This window comes from Capsicum annuum, chromosome 2 (assembly GCF_002878395.1).
Source record: "Capsicum annuum cultivar UCD-10X-F1 chromosome 2, UCD10Xv1.1, whole genome shotgun sequence".
Taxonomy (NCBI): domain Eukaryota; kingdom Viridiplantae; phylum Streptophyta; class Magnoliopsida; order Solanales; family Solanaceae; genus Capsicum; species Capsicum annuum.
The window spans coordinates 129,441,128-129,459,781 of NC_061112.1; the positions used below are offsets into that span (position 1 = coordinate 129,441,128).

General features: G+C 34.2%; 3 protein-coding genes across 7 annotated transcripts; 1 reads left to right on the top strand and 2 right to left on the bottom strand.

The window, feature by feature from the left end:
* Window positions 1-812: 812 nt before the first annotated feature.
* Window positions 813-8,018, top strand: LOC107859099. 4 transcript variants are annotated; one of them, XM_016703992.2, is made up of 9 exons: window positions 817-1,158; window positions 2,819-2,954; window positions 4,070-4,204; window positions 4,769-4,906; window positions 5,819-5,965; window positions 6,209-6,349; window positions 6,458-6,565; window positions 7,107-7,216; window positions 7,629-8,018. In XM_016703992.2, exons 1-9 carry the CDS (start codon window positions 979-981, stop codon window positions 7,698-7,700), a joined length of 1,167 nt encoding a protein of 388 aa, XP_016559478.1. In that variant the 5' UTR covers window positions 817-978; the 3' UTR covers window positions 7,701-8,018. The 4 variants fall into 4 exon arrangements, with proteins under 4 accessions (XP_016559481.1, XP_016559478.1, XP_016559479.1 ...); XM_016703993.2 differs by having other exon boundaries at window positions 5,819-5,961; window positions 6,208-6,349; XM_016703994.2 differs by having other exon boundaries at window positions 5,828-5,965.
* Window positions 8,019-8,321: 303 nt separating this feature from the next.
* LOC107861132 (DNA ligase 1) lies at window positions 8,322-11,058 on the bottom strand. The gene is made up of 8 exons (XM_016706512.2): window positions 10,670-11,058; window positions 10,496-10,585; window positions 9,519-9,578; window positions 9,385-9,424; window positions 9,205-9,298; window positions 8,878-8,937; window positions 8,706-8,797; window positions 8,322-8,615 (listed from the first exon to the last, which is right to left on the bottom strand). The coding sequence occupies exons 1-8, from the start codon at window positions 10,783-10,785 to the stop codon at window positions 8,529-8,531; spliced, it is 639 nt and encodes a 212-aa protein (XP_016561998.1). The 5' UTR covers window positions 10,786-11,058; the 3' UTR covers window positions 8,322-8,528.
* Window positions 11,059-12,309: 1,251 nt separating this feature from the next.
* On the bottom strand, window positions 12,310-16,342 carry LOC107859098 (transcription initiation factor TFIID subunit 13). 2 transcript variants are annotated; one of them, XM_016703991.2, is made up of 6 exons: window positions 15,972-16,342; window positions 14,865-14,998; window positions 14,739-14,776; window positions 13,942-14,001; window positions 13,701-13,775; window positions 12,310-12,830 (listed from the first exon to the last, which is right to left on the bottom strand). In XM_016703991.2, the coding sequence occupies exons 2-6, from the start codon at window positions 14,965-14,967 to the stop codon at window positions 12,714-12,716; spliced, it is 393 nt and encodes a 130-aa protein (XP_016559477.1). In that variant the 5' UTR covers window positions 14,968-14,998; window positions 15,972-16,342; the 3' UTR covers window positions 12,310-12,713. The 2 variants fall into 2 exon arrangements, with proteins under 2 accessions (XP_016559477.1, XP_047262905.1); XM_047406949.1 differs by lacking the exon at window positions 15,972-16,342 and adding an exon at window positions 15,534-15,939 and having other exon boundaries at window positions 14,865-14,948.
* Between the last annotated feature and the right edge of the window lie 2,312 nt (window positions 16,343-18,654).

Here is an 18,654-nt window from a genome sequence, read left to right on the forward strand (position 1 = left end):
CAGACAAGTTAAAACGGATTGGGATGTCGATTAATCCAGTTCTCTTTATCTTTTTGATTAATTTGTCTTTATGATATTTAAAGTAGAAGAAATGAGTACTATTATGTATTGTAGCAAATAAAGGACGAGTGGGCATACTGCATAAATTCTGAACTTCCCATTGTTGAGTGCTTTCATTTACTATATATTTTTGGATGAGATTAATATATAGTTAGGACTTTTAACGTTTCAAAAATAATACAAACATTATGCAGCATGGGTCTGATTCATTACAAAACAAATATTCTAATTTCTCCTTTTACGAGAGCTTGATTTTCAACGGATCACAATACAAATTACAGACGGAGGAAGACATGGTTTTGCAGGAGTATTTTATTTCAACAACTCACACTGACCCATCCAATAAAAAAATAAATTATTCTTACGAAACAACTACTTCCGCCGTGCCATATTAATTATCGTATTTCTCTTTCTACGTTTTAAGACATCATAAATAAAAAAAAAGTACTCTTTTTATTCCAATTTATGTGACATGTGTGACATACTTTCCTTCTTCGTCCGTTTAAAAAATACTGTCATATTTTTTTTATTTGACAATTATTTAATGATATCATACTCATTTTATTCTTATTGGGTCCACTTAATAATAAAATACAATTAAAATATAAACTTTAAGAGGGACAATTCTGTAAATTTTGCAAAAATTAAATTTTGTGTCCGATCAAATTGCGACATAAATTAGGACGGTGAGTAGTAATTTTTACTAATGTTAATTTCAAGAATATTCAATACTAAAGATAAAATCTTAATTGTACTATGACAAGTAAAATGTGTTTTCTACTCCAAAGAGAACTTTTCCAACATATTGTCCAGACGGCAGTAAAAACCTACTGTACTTATTATATTCAGATGTAAATTAGCGCTAAAATTAGCAGCAGTTTAAGTGGCTGTTGTTTTGATTCACTGAGACCAAAAAAAATGGAAGAAAAGTTAAGCAAAATCGAAAATCAGCAAGAAGAAGAAGATGAGGGTCCACCACCTGGTTTTGACTCTATAGCTCTACCATCCCAACACACCAATGTTGTTGATGATGATGATGAAGGACCACCTCCAGGTTGGCCATCAATTCCTCAGCAAAATAATCAACAGCTGCTCCAGGTGAGATTAATCATTAAAGAAATAAAATCGGTATTAATTTGATTTTGGTTTTCTTGAGTTACTTGTATTGTGTTAATGAAATTCAGTTTTTAAGGGTGCCTGCTTTGATTTGGAGAATTACATCCATCTGTTAAAAGATGGGAAATTAGTTAAAGGTTGAGTCTTGATGCCATATACTCGTTAATAGTGAAAAGAATATAAGAATGGGTATCAATTTAATTTTGATTTTCTTGAGTTACCTGTATTTTGTTGATGAAATTCAGTTTTAAGGGTGTCTGCTTTGAATGTATGTATGATTGATGCGTGTAGAGAAGTATATTCTCATCTGTAAAAAGATGGGAAATTAGTTAAAGGTCGAGTCTTGATGCCATATACTTGTTAATAGTGAAAAGAATATGAATGGGTATCAATTTAATTTTGATTTTTTTGAGTTACCTTTATTTTGTGATATTCAGTTTTAAGGGCGTCTGCTTTGATTTTATGTGTGATTGATGTGTGTAGGGAAGTATATTCATCTGTAAAAAGATGGGAAATTATTTTAAGGTCGAATCTTGATGCCATATACTTGTTAATAGTGAAAAGAATATAAGAATTTCTAGAAGTAATATTGTTAATTTTTTGGGGATTTTTAATTGATTTGTTTGAAGACTCTCTATAGTTGAAATTGATCTTCATTGGACTCAACGGATTAAGTGTATTGTGCTTGTGAATTCAGTTTGAAGAATGTTCCCCATTATGATTATGTGTGAGTGAGAGTTGTGGAAAAGTACATGCATCTATCAAAAGATGGAAATTAGTTTAAGGTTGAGTCTTGATGCCATATAATTGTTACTGATGAAAAGAATATTATAACTTCTCTAAGTGATATTGTTAATTTATGGGGACTTGTCTTTTGATTTGTTAGAAAACTCTATATATAGTTGAATTTGGTCTTCATTGGCTTCCCATGATTTCCTGTATTTTGCTGGTCAATTCAGTTTGAAGTGTGCCCCTCCATTATGATTATGTATGAGTGAGACTTGTAGGCAAGTACATTCATCTGTCAAATATTAGACCAAAAAGTTGAGTCTTGATACCATTAATAACGAAAAGGTGTCGATCAATCAAACAACAATGCTGGGATACCAAACTAAAAGGATTGAGTTTATATCATTTTAGAGGATTCATCATGTTATGACTATTCTTGCTTTGACTATAATCTTGCATAACCATTCTCTTGAATGTGGGTTTGCAATGTGATAGGCAAAGTTTACATAAGGAGAGTTTGCAATGTCTAGGACATGATATGTGTAATTTTCACAAGTGTCCGAGGTCACATTTACGAATTATCTGTACAAATAGGTATGCAGAATGACAAATCTACAAGAAATTGCACTTGACATGATCAAATAATGCATAGATTGCTTGTCCTTCCTTGAACATTGAAATACTGTTTGCTACTCTTCACTAGCACCCGCACCCAGCTTTCGTCAGCTATCACGGAACTTATTGCTCTCAAGAGTTGAAAATTTTTAGAACTCTTGAGGCTATAGCAATATATATAACTATCATTATAACATTGAAAGGGGAAGAAAAGAGGAAACAGTTAATGCAGAAGTAATTGCTTCGTGAATGCAAAACTAGTTGATTCTTCAGATACACAACAGTAACTTGTGAACAGACTACTGATGTAGAGATGGAGAGCAAAGAACACGAATTGGAAGATGATGAAGATGGTCCACCACCTGGTTGGAACACTGTAATCCCACTGAAAAAAATGCGGTCTTCACCGCCAACAATAGCAGCAGTTACTTGTGGTAAGTTGTTAACTTTACTGTCAAATTACGTTTACCCTGCGCCCCCCTCTCCCGCTCCCTCTTTTACTTCTCGCACACAAACAAAACACCCATCTTTCTTTTCCTATTTTCCAGGTCATGACTTCCTATTGTATCTTATACACAGTGGGATAGATATTTTATCCTGCAAAGTTTTTGAAATGGAGTAGCAAAAAACATTAGAATTGCTTTTAAATACTATTGTCAGCTCCACTAGATTAATGCCTCAATTGAACCAATTTGTAAAAGATAGTGGTTGGCCTTCTTTTAGATCTGCGCTAGATTGGTTCTTGAAACTCAACTCTTCAAATTATGTGTAGATATAATCTATGGAAGTCAATGACCATGAACCGTGTTGAAACATAAAGACCGTTGGTGACACCTTCTTTCAATGTTGATGTTTTCTTTTTTTTTGTATCTTTTAAGCAATGATCATTTTGAAATGTTTTACTTGAGTCGAGGGTCTATCAGAAACAACCTCCCTACCTGCACAAGGTAGGGATAAGGTCTGAATATACACCACCCTTCCCAGATCCCACTTATGGGATTACACTGGATATCTTCTTGTTGTTGTTGCTTTAAAGAGATAATCACGTGGGACCACTATTTGGTTATTGTAACGTCATTCGTACTGGCTGGCATTTTATGTAGCTTCTTTTGCACTTATGTGCTTGTTGGTTGTCACATTTGCTATGATGTTACTTAAGTATATTACTGATGGTGCTTTTCCTTGCTTATTTGTTTTCAGTGTGCTTTAACACAGACCATATTGTTGATTTACTGTAGAAGGGGATAACTCCATTAAAAAAAATTAGTATAAGCTTACTAAAATCTGCTCTTTTTGGTTCTTATGTAATGTTTCTTAAAGGTTTGCAATTCACTAACTTATTCTTTCCAAACATTTAAGTTACCAATTGAAAAGTATTACTATGCGTAGCTTATGATCCACGTTAGTATCTTATGCATTAAGGATGCTATTATGTGAATAAGCTCAGATGCTTGCTTCATCTAGTTGTCGAGCAAGATTAGAGGAATATGGGGATGAATGAGTCTTCTTTATTTGCTTGGTTCATAAGATTTAACCTTCTGACTTTCAGATGTAGAAATGAAGAAAGAAAAAGTCATTGAAGATGAAGATAATGGTCCACCACCAGTATGGAAGCTGACTGCTCAACTACCGATGCTACAAACATCTACACCAGCATCAGGGACACACGGAGCTCCTCTTGCTGGTGAGTCCTCCCTTTCTACTCAGATCCAAAGTTTCCACTTTTAAATTTCAATTGATTGCTAAAATACACTAGTCTCAATTACTTAATGCAAGCCTTGTGTTTTCCTGAATTAGTCCATAACACCAATCGGGCCTCATTTATACAACAGACCTTCAGTGCAAGTTCATGTTTGTTGATCAGTATGGTAACAGAGATGGCATACCCCAGTATCTTTGTGTTGATTGAAACTGCTGGTGGGATGTGATTGAAGTAAGATGGGCCAAACTGAGACGAAATTATCCATTTGAGCTCGTAAAATGACGACGGATGAATTATTATATTCAAGATAATGGAATAATCAAGAGATAATAAAAACTTATTCTTGCCAAACAATGAATCTAATAAATTGAAAGTAATTCTATGCAAGACTTGTGATAGCATTAGTATCTTCCATGTTATGGATTCTCTCATGTGAATGTGCTTAGATGTTGGCTTTATCTAGTTGTCCAGTAAATTATGAGGAATTTGGGGATGTATGAGTTCTTTATCCATTTGGTTCGTCAGAATTAGGCTTCTGAATTTCAGATATAGAAATGGAGAAAAAAGAAAAAGTCATCGAAGATGAAGATAATGGTCCACCTCCAGGATGGCAGTTGACCCCTCAACTACCGCCGCTACAAACATCTACACCAGCATCAGGGACAGAAGGAGCGGCTCTTGCTGGTGAATCCTCCCCTTTTTACTCAAATTTGAAGTGTCCTTGGTTACAATTCTATTGGTTTGTGCTAAAATATACTAGTGTCAATTACTTTCTGAATTGGTCCATAATATCATTCCGGCCCTCATTTATGTAACAGACCTCCAGTATAAGTTCATGTTTGTTGATCAGTATGGTCAGAGAGATGGTATGCCCTAATGTCTTTGTGTAGATTGAAACTGCAGGTGGGATGTGATTGAAGTAAGGTCTGGCAAACTGAGAAGAAATTAATTCCATTTGAGCACGTAAAAATGACGAGTGATGAACTATATTCAAGATATGAAAATAATCAAGGGACAATACAATCAACAGTGCAGCTCAATCCCAACTAGTGGGGTCGGCTATATGAGTCCACCATGTCCATTCTGCTCTATATGGGCTCAGTTTCATTCCAATACTCAACTATTGTCTATTAACACAAATTATGGGTTAATGTGTGGCAAAAGTTCTAGCTGTTGGAGGTTTGGCGTTTAAGGTATTTCCTGGTATAGCCCAAATTTATAAGCATAAAACATGAAAGGTTCTCATTAATTAAACAAGTTTTTAAGATGAGTGTGTTAGGATTCATAACTTAAAGGCTTGTGTCTCTTTAAACGTCCAGATTAGCAGTATCAAATTCGACTATTTCTTCCTTCCGACTTTAACCTTTGAGTTAGCAGTTTGACTCAGTCTCCTGGATCCTGATGTCTCAAACATATATAAAAGTTGGGCATGTAGATTTTTTATTTCAATGTCGTGCAGATAGATTGCAAAGTGGCTAGCAGCTTCTGATAATGTCAAATTCATATAAGATATGTCTACCTGGATTTAGTGCTAATTTTGCAGTGGACAAATTCTATTATTCAGTATCCTTTAGTTTTATAACTAGCTAACATTAGCTTTTGTAGATGTTGAAATGGTGAGCAAGCAGGACTGTGGTGTTGAAAAAGAAGGGCGTACACTAGGATCAGAATCCATCCCTATGACTCGACATTCATCACCATATACACCACCACCTCAGTCGTCGTCATCAGTTGCTTCTTCTGGTAAATTTGCTGCAATGCCTTGAAATAGCATATAAGTATATATTAAGTGTCATGCCAAGGAGTTGCATCGAATCTGCTTTTATTTATTTTAATTTTCACTGTTCTTGAATGGCTGAGTACATAATTTAAGATTGAGTTAATTACATTGCCTCATTTGGGTTTCTTGATTTGATAGTGCAGTTAGTACGTTTACCTTTTCTGTGGACATTTTGGGGGAATAATTACTAAACTGTTCACAAACAGAAATGGAAATGGGCAGCAAACAAGAAGGCACAAAGAATGAGGAGGTAAGGCCCCAAATCGAAAAGCAACCCATGCCGTATTTACGACAGATGAAACCTATAATGCCTCAATCCTCATCACATGCTGCAACAGTTTCTGCTGGTCAGTCCTCTTCACAGAGAATATCAGACTTTTAGTTCATCAAATTTTCCAAGTTTATATATGAGATGCTTGAACAAAATACTTGTATGTAATTAATTTATGATGCAGAAATGGGTCAGATGGTATGTGGTAGTTGCCGGCAGTTACTTTCTTATCCACAAGGGGCTAAATTGGTGAAGTGTCCATGCTGCCAGACCGTCAATCTTGTCCTAGAAGGTTTCGTGCTTCCTCTTTTATACTAAAATGGATTCCTATAGGCCGACATTTTTCCCTGTTCGTCACAAATAACATATGCTAGTGAAGATTAATTGCTGTTTCAATTTATCATTGGTAGGTTGCCCCCTATACAAGTTGTATTGAATCGTGACACGTGCCAAAATTGTTGAAGGATAACATATAAAGCAACTTCTAATTGATTGTATGAGCCGTTAGTTTTCTCCATGCTTTTTATTCGGGGATCAGCAATTCGTAAATTGGAGCCATGCCAGTTATCAATATGTTTTAAGTATCTTAATAACAACTGATGTAAAGTAACTGTGTGGCGCACTTTCATTCTGATAATGTGAAGTCTTCTATCTGCTGTGAATTGGCATACCAGACCTCTCATAATTGGATAGAGAGAAAAGAGGAAATAGACATTTTCTTCACTTTCTTGTTCTCATGAATCTGTACAATTACACTGAAGAATTCGATGGTTGAAAGCCATTGATGCATTTCTATGGGCTTACTCGTGTGGTTCTGGTTGTTACCACTGCAGCTCAATATGTTGGCCAAGTTAAGTGCGGGGGTTGTGCAGTGCTGCTCATGTATCCGTATGGGGCGCCATCAGTTAGATGTTCTTCTTGTCGTCACATGACAAAAATTGGGGTATGGACTCCATTTCTTCTGAATTACTTGTGCAGTCATCTCAATTATCAAATGGCAATCTTTTGTTTATCTACTTTTCCCTTTCGAAAAACTTATTCCTTCAGGCCTGGAGCCTAGGGAATTCTTCACCACATGTTTGGTTATCTCTATTTACTATATAGCATCCACCACCCTTATTTAGGTGGGATATATGCAAGATATCCTATCTATTACGGCCCTTCAACATGTTGCAGACAGCACTAATAGTATATATTTTAAGCTTTCTTCAGAGTCATTGGTAGCTAGAAATTCTTCACACGCATGATTTATATGTATATTTGTTTGTGATTTTGGAAATTGAACCGTATTCTAAACTGCTCTTGTTTTTCTCGAACTTAACCTATGCCTCTGAACTTTTCTCCTGCACATCCAGGCCCACAACAGACGACCTCCTCAGTCAGTGCAACAGCCTCGAAGAAGACATCCTTCCTACCAAGTTCGTTAGCTTGCTTAGCTCGATCTGATTTTGGGGAATCCATCATGTAGATGCAATTGTTTATATGAAACTTATGGGCAAGAGGGCTATTTAGCTGACATCAGGGTCCTTGCTTCAATGGTTTTGTAAAATCTTAACTGCTCCTTTTCCATATCAGAAATCTGTATCAATTCTTTTCTATTCAGAATTCAATTTGGAATGGAGTTAAATTTCTGAATGTTGGTGACACTAGGTTTGGAAGTTCAGTTTAGCCTCATCAAGTTCACGAACCTGGTTAACCAGTGTGCAATTTATTATTCAAGTGTCCTCTTAGTCCATTAAATTTTCAGTCTTCGTCCACCTTCCCTCCATATACTGTTTTACTATTTTAGCTACATAAACCACAAACCACGAGATACATGCAGAAAAATAAGAGTGAGGATTTGCACTCCTTAGTTTTGCAATATTATCTCCATCTCTTGCTTCTAATATTGAACAACGATTTTTCTATTTGTTTTGAAGTTGACATCGGGTGGTCTTTATACTAGTATATATTCTTACATGTAGGATTACTGTCCAGTGTCCAACCACTGCTGAACCTATTTTTCTTAATGGTACTAGCGGCTATATTAAAAATGCAGCAAATAATAGTTACCAATGCAACTACTAAGCAAAAGCTATTGATCAGTGGAGCAATTTAAACGTATAAGCTTGACATTTGGAAGAACAACTTTTAGTATCCACTAAAAGATGTTCAAATTAATTGCTAGTGGCAGTATCCATAGACCATATGTGGGACTTCCAATCATCAGGAGATAGAAACTGTCATTTCAGTTTGCAGATACGTCTTTGCGACTTTCAATCATCAGGTGGGAAGTCCTCATCTGAGGCATTATCCAGAAATGAACCTAGAGTTTTTCTCAGAAAACTGAATGCTTTATCATCCTGTCAAGCATTAAAAAAAGAACGTGTTACTGACTGTTTTGAGTATACCATGCGTGTGTGACAGAGATATGGTGCATTGAAGAAATTAACCTGCTTCTTTTTCTTCAGCGACTCCTCTAGTTCTGCAATTCGTTTTTTATAGTCTTGCTCAAGTTCAGATATCATGCTCTTCTCTTTCTTCCCTGAATTAATGTCAAAAATCTGTCACAGGCATCCTTATTCATTCAACGAAAACATACTACAGAAAGTTCCTGTAACTCACTCAGTTGCTCATATCGCACGAATAGTCTTTCCTTTTCTTCCTCATATTTGGATACAGTATCTGCCAAGATACCACAAAGACGGTTAGTTTTAAAGTGCTTTCTTCGAGTAAGGACTCTTCAAAACATATCACAATTATAAATGTCTTAAAGTCTAGTTGAAATTCTGCAACAATATTCAGTTAGCCTGGTAAAAGATTGCAAAATTTTGTAAAAATGATATCATGAAACGAATAAGAGATGGTTCAGCTGGAAACCCAATGTTCCAAATGTTCTGCAGACTACAAACAGGTCCAATTCTTTTGGAAAATTCGCATTAGAAAAAGTACCTCTGAGAGACTGCAGATGTGTAGCTTTTTCCTTGTTGAACTTCTCATAAATTGATTGGAACTTCGCAGTTTCAGTCTTTAGCAAGTTCTCACACTGCATAGAAAGAGAGAATATACATTGAAAACTCATAAGATTCTTTCTACAACCTATCACGGCTAACTTATCTACTCGAGGCTGACCTCTTTGGAGCTCTTGGACAGTCCCTTTGCAAAATTTTGCCTAGTGATCAAACATATTGAAGATCAACATAAAGCTACCACTTGCAACAATTAAATTTACATTTAGCATGTATTATGCAACAAATGTTCCTCACCTGTCTTTCTCAAGTTTCAATTTGAGCTCATCGATCTTTGACTTGATTTCTGAAGTCACGCTAACCACAGAACACAATAAGCAGTAATGTTAATAAACATTTCTTTGATTTAAGCAACACACGCCATATATTAACTGCTGGAGTTATATTCAAGATAACAAAAGAGGATGAACTCATAAAGGCTTACATTTTCTCGCACTTAGTAATCAATTTATGCAGGGATTTCCCAATTACTATCAATTTCGCTCAAGAACAATCAGTATAACTCTTATATACATTTCTTACTCATTAAAATATGTTACACAATACATCAAATCCGTCAAACGGCTACGTCTTAGGACTGCAAGTATAACTGCTTGTCTTAATAAGTCGTAACTAGAATCACTTTTCGATGTTTAAGCAGCGTTGAACAATTCTACGAACTTATTAATGCACGAAACTGATTTAAACAACGTACACATATCATTGGCATAATCAGAAAACTCCCCAAAAAAATGAATATCTGGAGTCTCCAGAAAATCAACTCTAACTTGCATTTTCTAAAACCAAAATTTCTGCTAGAAGCACTGTGCACAAAGGCAACAAAAAGCTTAGAATGCATTAATTTGATCAAAACGAGATCCTAATCAAAACGTTTACAATTTTCACTGCTGATTACAAACTCTATACCAGAGTATTTAGATCTATATGCTAGTCCAATTGTAACGAAATGAAAAAATTGCAAATCAAAGAGTACGAAACACCAATTCTGCAGGAAGAAGCAAACATCTAGTTCCTCCTAGCTGACGAAACTGATGAAACTTCAATAGATTCACAATCAACACAGGAATTACACAGCAAAAACACGTGATATTGTGTCTGCAAATACTTCAGCATAAACAACGATTTAACTACAGGTAAACAAATTTATACAGCCTCAATATACCTACAAACACGAGAAATTGACTACAAACGTAAACAGGAATAGAGAAATGCACCTAGAGATGGTTTCTTCTTTCTTCTTCAGACCGTCCTGTTGTGCTTTCTCTCTTATCTGCTTTAGCGCCGTCATAATCCCTTTGATATCACTGTCAATTTCGCTTGATCTCATCAAATTCCAGCACAAAATTTAGAGAAAATTTAACAAAACGAAAACGAAAATGAAATCGTACTCAGAGATCTCAGCATCGAATTCATCTTCGACGGGGCTGGATCGCCGTTTGCTCTCCGATTTTGTTTTTTGCGGCTCCGAAACTCTCTTCCTTGCGCTTGATTTTGCAGCTGACATTTTCTCTAGAAAATTTAACTGTGAGAATCAGCGTGCTCTGTGTGTGTGTGTGTGTGTGTGAGAGAGAGAGAGAGAGAGAGAGTTTGAGAATTCAAAATGGGTGGGAGTATTTATATTTGTGTTGGCGGGAAACTGAGTGGAGGGATGATGAGTTGGTGAAAGAGTAATTAATTCTTTTTTTTTTTGCTAAACATATGTATGTACCAATTTGTACCTTACCATTTCATTTGGTATGACGTATGAGTATGACCTTTCCTTACAACTATTCGTCAAGTAATTTGACATACTATATCATATTAATTAATATGACAATAAAATTGTAGGTAATTAATCGTTGTCTTGTTTTTTGACGGAGTTAGGTAGGGTGAATATGGTATGGTATAATACTGAATTACTATATCGAATTAAAATTTTTGATATCGTGATTTTGATATTATGATAGTTGGTATGCTATATGGTATATATTTTAAAAACTTTCTGGTATGTGATACAGTATACGATATTTATAAATGGCAGGTTGAAATATCGAATACCATACCGAAGTATGTATATATATATTAACAAATATACAACTTAGTATTAGTACAAAAAATATAAGACATTAGAACTTTGGCAACTCCATCTTGATTGTAATGTCTTTTTTTGTGTAATTGACTAACAAAAAAAGTTATTTGTACTTCTTTTTGATAATTTCTACATGTGTAACGTGTAATTATGACAATTGAGACGTGCTTTTTTGAAAAGTCGAAGTAATAATACTCTATTATACGAGTATATATTGTCAAAGTTGAACAAACTATGATTACCGATTATCATCCTGCAAAATACCGTAACTGAATATTAAAATACCAAATTAATATGGTATGATAATGATATAGTGTTTTTAAAAATTGAATAACGAAATTACCTTATTAAAGTTTCAAATACCGCACTATACTATGCCCACCCCAATATTTAGGCTTGTTGGTAGCCTGAAGCATCGTGTTGTCGTAGTATTAGCTTATTAATGTGGTTCTTGCTTTTGTTATTCGTTACCATGTGTTGTTTATTATGTTTAGATGATCGCAATATTTTGTTATTACTGTTTTCTTTTCATTACTACTTTGATTTACTTCCTCCGTCTCAAATTGAGATGACACATTAATTAAAAAAAATAATTAATAACATGCTTAGTTTAACATTGTACTCCTATTAAATGATGTTTATATTTTAATTTGAAAAAAAAAAATTAATGCAAATAGTAAAATATGAAAATAAAAAAAATTATCTCTACTTGGTTAATGAAAAAAGATATAAAATGAGAAATCAAATTAAGAAATTTGGAACGAATAATTTGAGATGAAGGGAGTACTTCATTTGAGCCGAATTTAAACACCAGACTACTGCAGAACTTTAAACGTGCTCTGCAGGTTACGAGATAGTACTATCTTTTCCAATTTAACCAAATACCTTGAAACAAATGAAGGATTTGGTGAAAAGCGATACCAGGACAAAACAGGTAAAAGCTGTACGAGATATTCCATCTTTTGCATAATAAATTCCATCTAATAGGGTGACTGCTCAAGTTACCTAACAAATTCAATCCTTCAGTTTGTGCAAATCTACAAACAAGTAGATTGATAATGTTATAACTACCTCCCACACCCATCTTTAGAACTATTACATACCGGTGGAATTCAATGCATCAACGAAAAGAAACTGATTTCATCATTGAGGATCTAAAGATGCAAAGTGACTAAGAACATGGAACAAAGAGGAAAAGATGTTTACAGAGATAGGTAAAATGAACTAAGGTTACATAGCTCTAACGCGCAGCTTCCATTGTGCTAGAGAAAAATGAGAAGCAGCTATTTACTCCTGTGTTGGTAAATTGTAGACCGGTCCTATTCTGCCGCTCAATTTCGGCATTCTGAAGTAAGATCATAACTTCACACATCCCCCTCACGAGCCAATTTCTCTTCATCAACCTCGAAAGCCTTCCGAGCTTGTTTCAACTCCTCATTCATGGACAACAGTTCTGTACACCGGTTAAGTTTCGGCAGGTCCTGCACAGTACAACGGTATCCATCCAAAATTCAGACGCTCATAAAGCAAAATTGTAGTAACATCATATCCTGCTCGTAAAGCCTATACAAAAATAGCAGGACTGATTTTTCAAAACGACCATCCATATTCTTTTGACAGCTACTGATGTGTTGACATATATTCATTCCACAGAAAAAGAATGCTGTCAACAACACAACAGAATGAGGCAACTGGCACTAAAATTTAGTGCCACTTGCCTCATTCTATTGAGTTGTTAACTAAATAAAAGGAAATAAGCCCTAGGCAATGTCATAATCTCAAAGCCTAATTCTCCCCCCAACCAAAAATTGAAGTAGATTGTTGTTTTAATGATCAACATAGTAAGAAGCTGACCATTCACAGCATTTCTAGTTGCCACGGAAGCATCGAACTAGTCCAAAAGAGTTTCAGGTTTATCAGGTTCAAAGATACATGAAATTACCCTAGGGAACCATTTTGAGAGACAATTCTATAGTAGCGATACATGTTTAACTATGATCTTCTACCATAATGAAACCAATTATTCAGTGTGAGAGCAGTAGTAACACACATGAGGTAGACCAAAATAATTGCAACAATAAAACCTTAAACTAGCGATTAAGCAAACTATAAATCTCAACTTCAGTCCAACTACACTTGGCTATCCGGATACTGGTTTGTTCCACTAATCGGCAGGTCCCAATAGTTTCCTTCATGTTCTTAATTGAAAAATAATGCAGAAAACTCACAGGACCTCTCTCATTGAGCAAAAATGGGATGGATATTTTCAACTAAATATTCACCATATTACTACAGATGCAGATATGCATACATATTATACATATGCATGTGGAATTCAGGAAAAGACCTACCTTTCTAATTAAGAACAGAAAATCCTCTGTCAAAAGCTTCCCCCTTTTGGTTGCAACATCCTGAGCTTTGTGCACCTACGCAAGTTGAAGAGCTTAAAAGATAGGACCAAATGCATGTTTCTTCTAAAATCAAATACTAATAGAAAACAAATTGTACAAAATGCAAAACTTTATGAAGGAAGATGTATCCACCGAAACCTCTTCTAAAGAATAGCACTGCATAGTAGTAAATTCAACCCACCATATCAGTGACATAATCCACCACAATGTCTTCCACAAGTGCGACAGTTTCAGGAAGTGGCTGAAAGTGCAGCACCAGAAGTTGAGTAAAGATCAAGGGATAAAATAATACCAGTAACAAATAGAAATCAGAATCAGTGCAACTATTAGACATAAAATTTTGATATTTGTAAGGTAATCAACCATCATCCATCCCGATTCCTTTTGAAGTCCAGCATCAGTTGACTAAATTAGAAACAATAAACTTAGAGCCACAAAAGGGAACACATCAAGAAAAAAAACTTCAAGAAAAATCATCTATGATGGAGTCACTAACGCATTACCTTAATTTTAAAAAAAAAAGATGGAGGAGTCACTAAGGATTATGACTGTGTTCTATTCCTCAAAGAAGATTATCATTTTTAAAAACCAACTAGACAATATCATTACAAAACTCCAACTCCTGAATTTCTGTTCTTTCTTCAGAACAGGTTCTTGGTCCCCCTAAAAGTCCAGTCCCTCCAGACATTACACACAAGCTAAGTACTGTTATCAGAGAAGACTTAAAGTATTTCCCATAACCAGATAATGGTGTTATTAGAATGTTAAAAGAAAGCAATAAGCAATGGCCATATTCAATCTGGACCCACATAAACTGCAAATTTCCCCACAATCAATGTGTGTGTACACACAAAAGACTTGGTGACAGCAGCCTGACATAATTAACTGGATTGCCATAAGCATAACAATTAACGATTATGGACATACACAGATGAAAAACAATGAGAAGATAAATAGTGAAACAGAGAGGCTGCTTACATTGCTATCATCTCCAAAACCATACATCATGTGTTGCACTGTGTAATAAAAAAGGGAAGTGTTAATATATAAAACAAGGTGAAGTGATTTAATAACATTATCACATCTATATAAATAGTCACTGACAGTCTTTCTGAAACATGCCACGTTTCCTTTTAAGTGAACTTTCTGAAGGTTGTGATGCTCCTGCTCTAGCTTTAGATGAAGGTCCTGCAGAAGAGTTGTTCATTTTCTATCTATTTTAATGTCCACTTATCAACCTGCCAAAGTGTCATTACCCTTAGCAACCACCATCAGTCAAACAGATCATATTATCAGATAGATACATCATGCAAGCACCATTGAAGAAAATAGAAAACTAAATGCACAAAAAATGTACTTCCATAGTTCTTGACTTCTTGTAATGGTTATCACCACTTTAACTGCCTACAAAATTAGCTCAAAATTTCTTAACAGTAAAAAAAGGATGCTCATCATATAGCTGGAACAGACAGTCCTCTATGCACCCAAAATAAACACAACCCCTATAAATACAACCCGAATGATCCACTGGAGAAAAACATTCTTTTAATGTAAATGATCATCAAATAAAAGAATTCATTCAACACAAAAAATGTATCTACCGTATGATTTGAGATTTTTTTTCCTAGTATGTATATTGTGTTGAAACCATTACTGAACCTTTGTTATCTTTCCTTATTCAACAAGCTATTCCGAATACAAATTCCAAAACGGGCCAGTTGCCAATTTAGCTCCTTGCATCAACAATTTTTTTGAAAAAAAAGACCGACTAACCCAAATCACCGAACCAAGACGGATTTTGTGATCGCAGCCCAATGTGAAAGACAAAGGCACACCAGTCTCTGGAATTAAAGGGCGGAGCTAGGTAGGGGGTAGGGCCTAGGGTTTCATCCGAACCACCTCCCGCAGAAAAAATTAACTGTATATACGAGATTAAAATTATCATTTTAATATATATGTAAGGTTAATAAAATTTTGGCTCCGCCACTGCTCTTAATACTAAATAAACAACGGAGCCAAAATTTCAACTCCTATAAAATGACCATTAAATTTGAAAAAAAAAAATCGTTTATCAAATGATCAACACCCAGGAATATGAATGTATTGAAGAAAAAGAAAGCAAGAACACAGATAACATAAATTAATTAATTTCAAATGGCACAATTACAATTTTCTTTTACGGCAATGGACTAGTAAAAACGCTAACTAAACCTGCAAAGGTATTGAAGCCAGTGGAGATGACAATTGAAATCCCAGCGAAGATTAGGGTATCCGTTCAAATTTACTTGTGGGAAATTTCCTCTTTTTTATATGGTTCCAATTTCCTTGTGTTGTTCGAACGGGCATGTCGGTTGAAGAAACAAAGTTCAAAATGGAGAATTTGGGTTTAATGGATCAGAGTATCCATCAAACAAGCCCAAAATAGTTTTTTTTTGTTAAGGCCCAAAAGAAAAAAATTGTTTAAGCGTGGATAAAAAAAGAAAGAATTTCCGTAATTTTTTTTTCTAAGAAAGAGATATAGCGATTGATGGCTCTTTTAATCCCGGTGAGTGAAATTGGCGTGTGTTAATTTGAGTTAGATTAATAAGCTTACGGCAGCGGAACAAACTTGATTGACAAATATAATTTTATTTGCTGCGCAAAAGAAAAAAAAAGAAAATTTATGGACTGACCTCATCATCTCCACTTCGTAGGAACTATGAGATCACTTCAAGGACGTCTTTGACATTCGCAGGTTGTAAACCAATCATAACACCCTGATAAATAAGTGAAACGCATTAGGCTTCTGCTCTCAAGTTGGGCAACTAGGGTCGGAGAAGGGCATGAATCATTCTTAACACCAGTGTACTTAAAACTAAATAGTTGGGCAAACATGGGAAGGCCTACATTTTTTATTTTACTGTAGTGAAATCCTCTGAAATCATAAGAATTCTTAGTTAGAATGAGATTTTAACTTAACACTTCTTGAAGGAGATTTCTTGAAGGAGATTTTGAGAAGAGTTGCTATTTGGAGTATATAATGCGATTAAAGTTGTAAGTTATGTTCGGTTGAAAGTTATTTTGTATCCATGGCCTTTATGGTAAAATCAGTCAAGGGATCTAAGAGGTGATGGTTTATCCTACTGTAGATGTTAGTGCACGTGGTTGAGTTCACTTATTTCAGCCCAGAAACCTAACCTATACAAAGCTTTATGTCGAGTGAATTATAGGAATAACTTTCATAAGGGATGATCTAGAATATATAGCCTTGTTTGTTAATTTGTTCAAAAAATAATTCTTTCTTTAGAAAATTTGTGAGGCAAAATTTTCATTGCCTATCAGATACAAGTTAGGATAAATTTACTTTTCCCATAAGACAGAAGTTGGGTATATTTTAATAAATACGAAGAACCTGCCCAATTGACAACAAAAGTTGACAATAGGGATAAAATTTGACAATACAAGTTTTACATATGGTGTTAAACTTTCACAAGTTGTGATGTATTGCTTGTGTTATTCAGTTATTCATATGTTTTTCTGCTGCTTTATAAAAGTCATTCTTATAATTCACAAAGCAACATTCTTACACCTTTTAAATAAAAAATGTGTGCTGCTAAATTAATGTAAAAAAAAAAAAAGGGCTTTAATCATGATTATTTTATCTAAAAATTACTAATAAAGTAACTCAGCTAATACAGCTAAAAAGCCATACCCAATAGGCAAGAAATTAAACTATCTTTTATCTCCTTAACTTATTGAATATCTCAAACTCCTATTTCATGGGCAAAACTAATTTATACGCATATTATAACAAACTTATATCTTATGAATAAAAGAAGTTCTGACCAGAAAAATAAAATTCAAGATCATTTCCTATGATATCCAATCATATAATTTTCTCTAGTAAAGCTAGCGCGACACGAATAATATTAAAAAAAAAAAAATTATACTATCAAATTTTATAAGAAAATGTCAACAGCCAAATTGCTTCAGTGAGCAATGCATATACCGAAGAACAAAAACATTATTCACGTTTTCCATTCTATTTTATGCTTTGCTGACTCAATTAAGTACAATAAATTTCCCTAAATTTAAGGCAAAAATTCACAAATAGGTAAAGTATAAGATCTATAACTAACTTTCTAGTGAAAGTTTCAATAATTACAAATTATAGGCAAAAGTAGGTAATAGTTATTTGTATATATAACAGATAAAGTATAGACCTATAACTAACTTCCTAGTGAAAGTTCCAATAATTACAAATTATAGGCAAAAGTAGGTAATAGTTTATTGAATATATAACAGAATTATACAAATCAGTAGAAAAATAACTTAACAGAACAAGAGATAAAAAAGGAAATTTGAAAGTATTAAATCCCCTTAAATTACTCCAACTTCCAACTAATTACTCTTCAATTACTGAGCATTAAAGCTCATTATCTGTGATTTAAGGCATGTATTAAATCTAAAAAAAATATTTTGGAAAGATTAGAGAGAAGAAAGAGGAATCATTCAACAACTATTTTTACTAGGTATGTTCCAAATTTAAATTTTTATTATAAGTTTTTGAAATACGATTTTTTTGAAACTCAACGCTATACATAAACAAAAAAAAGAAGATATACATGAAACAGATATACAAATAGAACTACGTACAGATATACAGAATCAATTAAAAAATATATATACAAATACAACTACATACTGATATACAAATACAATTAAAAATCATATATACAGATACAACTACATACATATATGCATATAAAACTAAAAAACAAATAATCAAATACAACTACAAATAGTTATACAAATAGAATTAGAAAACATATATGTAAATACAATTACATACAGATATACATATACAACTAAAAAAACAAATAATCAAATACAACTACATACAAATATACAGATA

Coding starts and splice junctions, on each gene's coding strand:
- LOC107859099 (XM_016703992.2), top strand. CDS start 979: ATGGAAGAAAAGTTAAGCAAAATCGAAAATCAGCAAGAAGAAGAAGAT. Junction 4,907..5,818: donor AGAAGGAGCGGCTCTTGCTG/GTGAATCCTCCC, acceptor AGCTAACATTAG/CTTTTGTAGATGTTGAAATG. Junction 7,217..7,628: donor GTCACATGACAAAAATTGGG/GTATGGACTCCA, acceptor CTGCACATCCAG/GCCCACAACAGACGACCTCC.
- LOC107861132 (XM_016706512.2), bottom strand. CDS start 10,785: ATGTCAGCTGCAAAATCAAGCGCAAGGAAGAGAGTTTCGGAGCCGCAA. Junction 9,425..9,518: donor TTGAAACTTGAGAAAGACAG/GTGAGGAACATT, acceptor TTTGATCACTAG/GCAAAATTTTGCAAAGGGAC. Junction 8,616..8,705: donor CGCTGAAGAAAAAGAAGCAG/GTTAATTTCTTC, acceptor AATGCTTGACAG/GATGATAAAGCATTCAGTTT.
- LOC107859098 (XM_047406949.1), bottom strand. CDS start 15,705: ATGATAATTTTAATCTCGTATATACAGTTAATTTTTTCTGCGGGAGGT. Junction 14,777..14,864: donor TGGCATGTTTCAGAAAGACT/GTCAGTGACTAT, acceptor TTTATTACACAG/TGCAACACATGATGTATGGT. Junction 13,776..13,941: donor TGGATTATGTCACTGATATG/GTGGGTTGAATT, acceptor CAACTTGCGTAG/GTGCACAAAGCTCAGGATGT.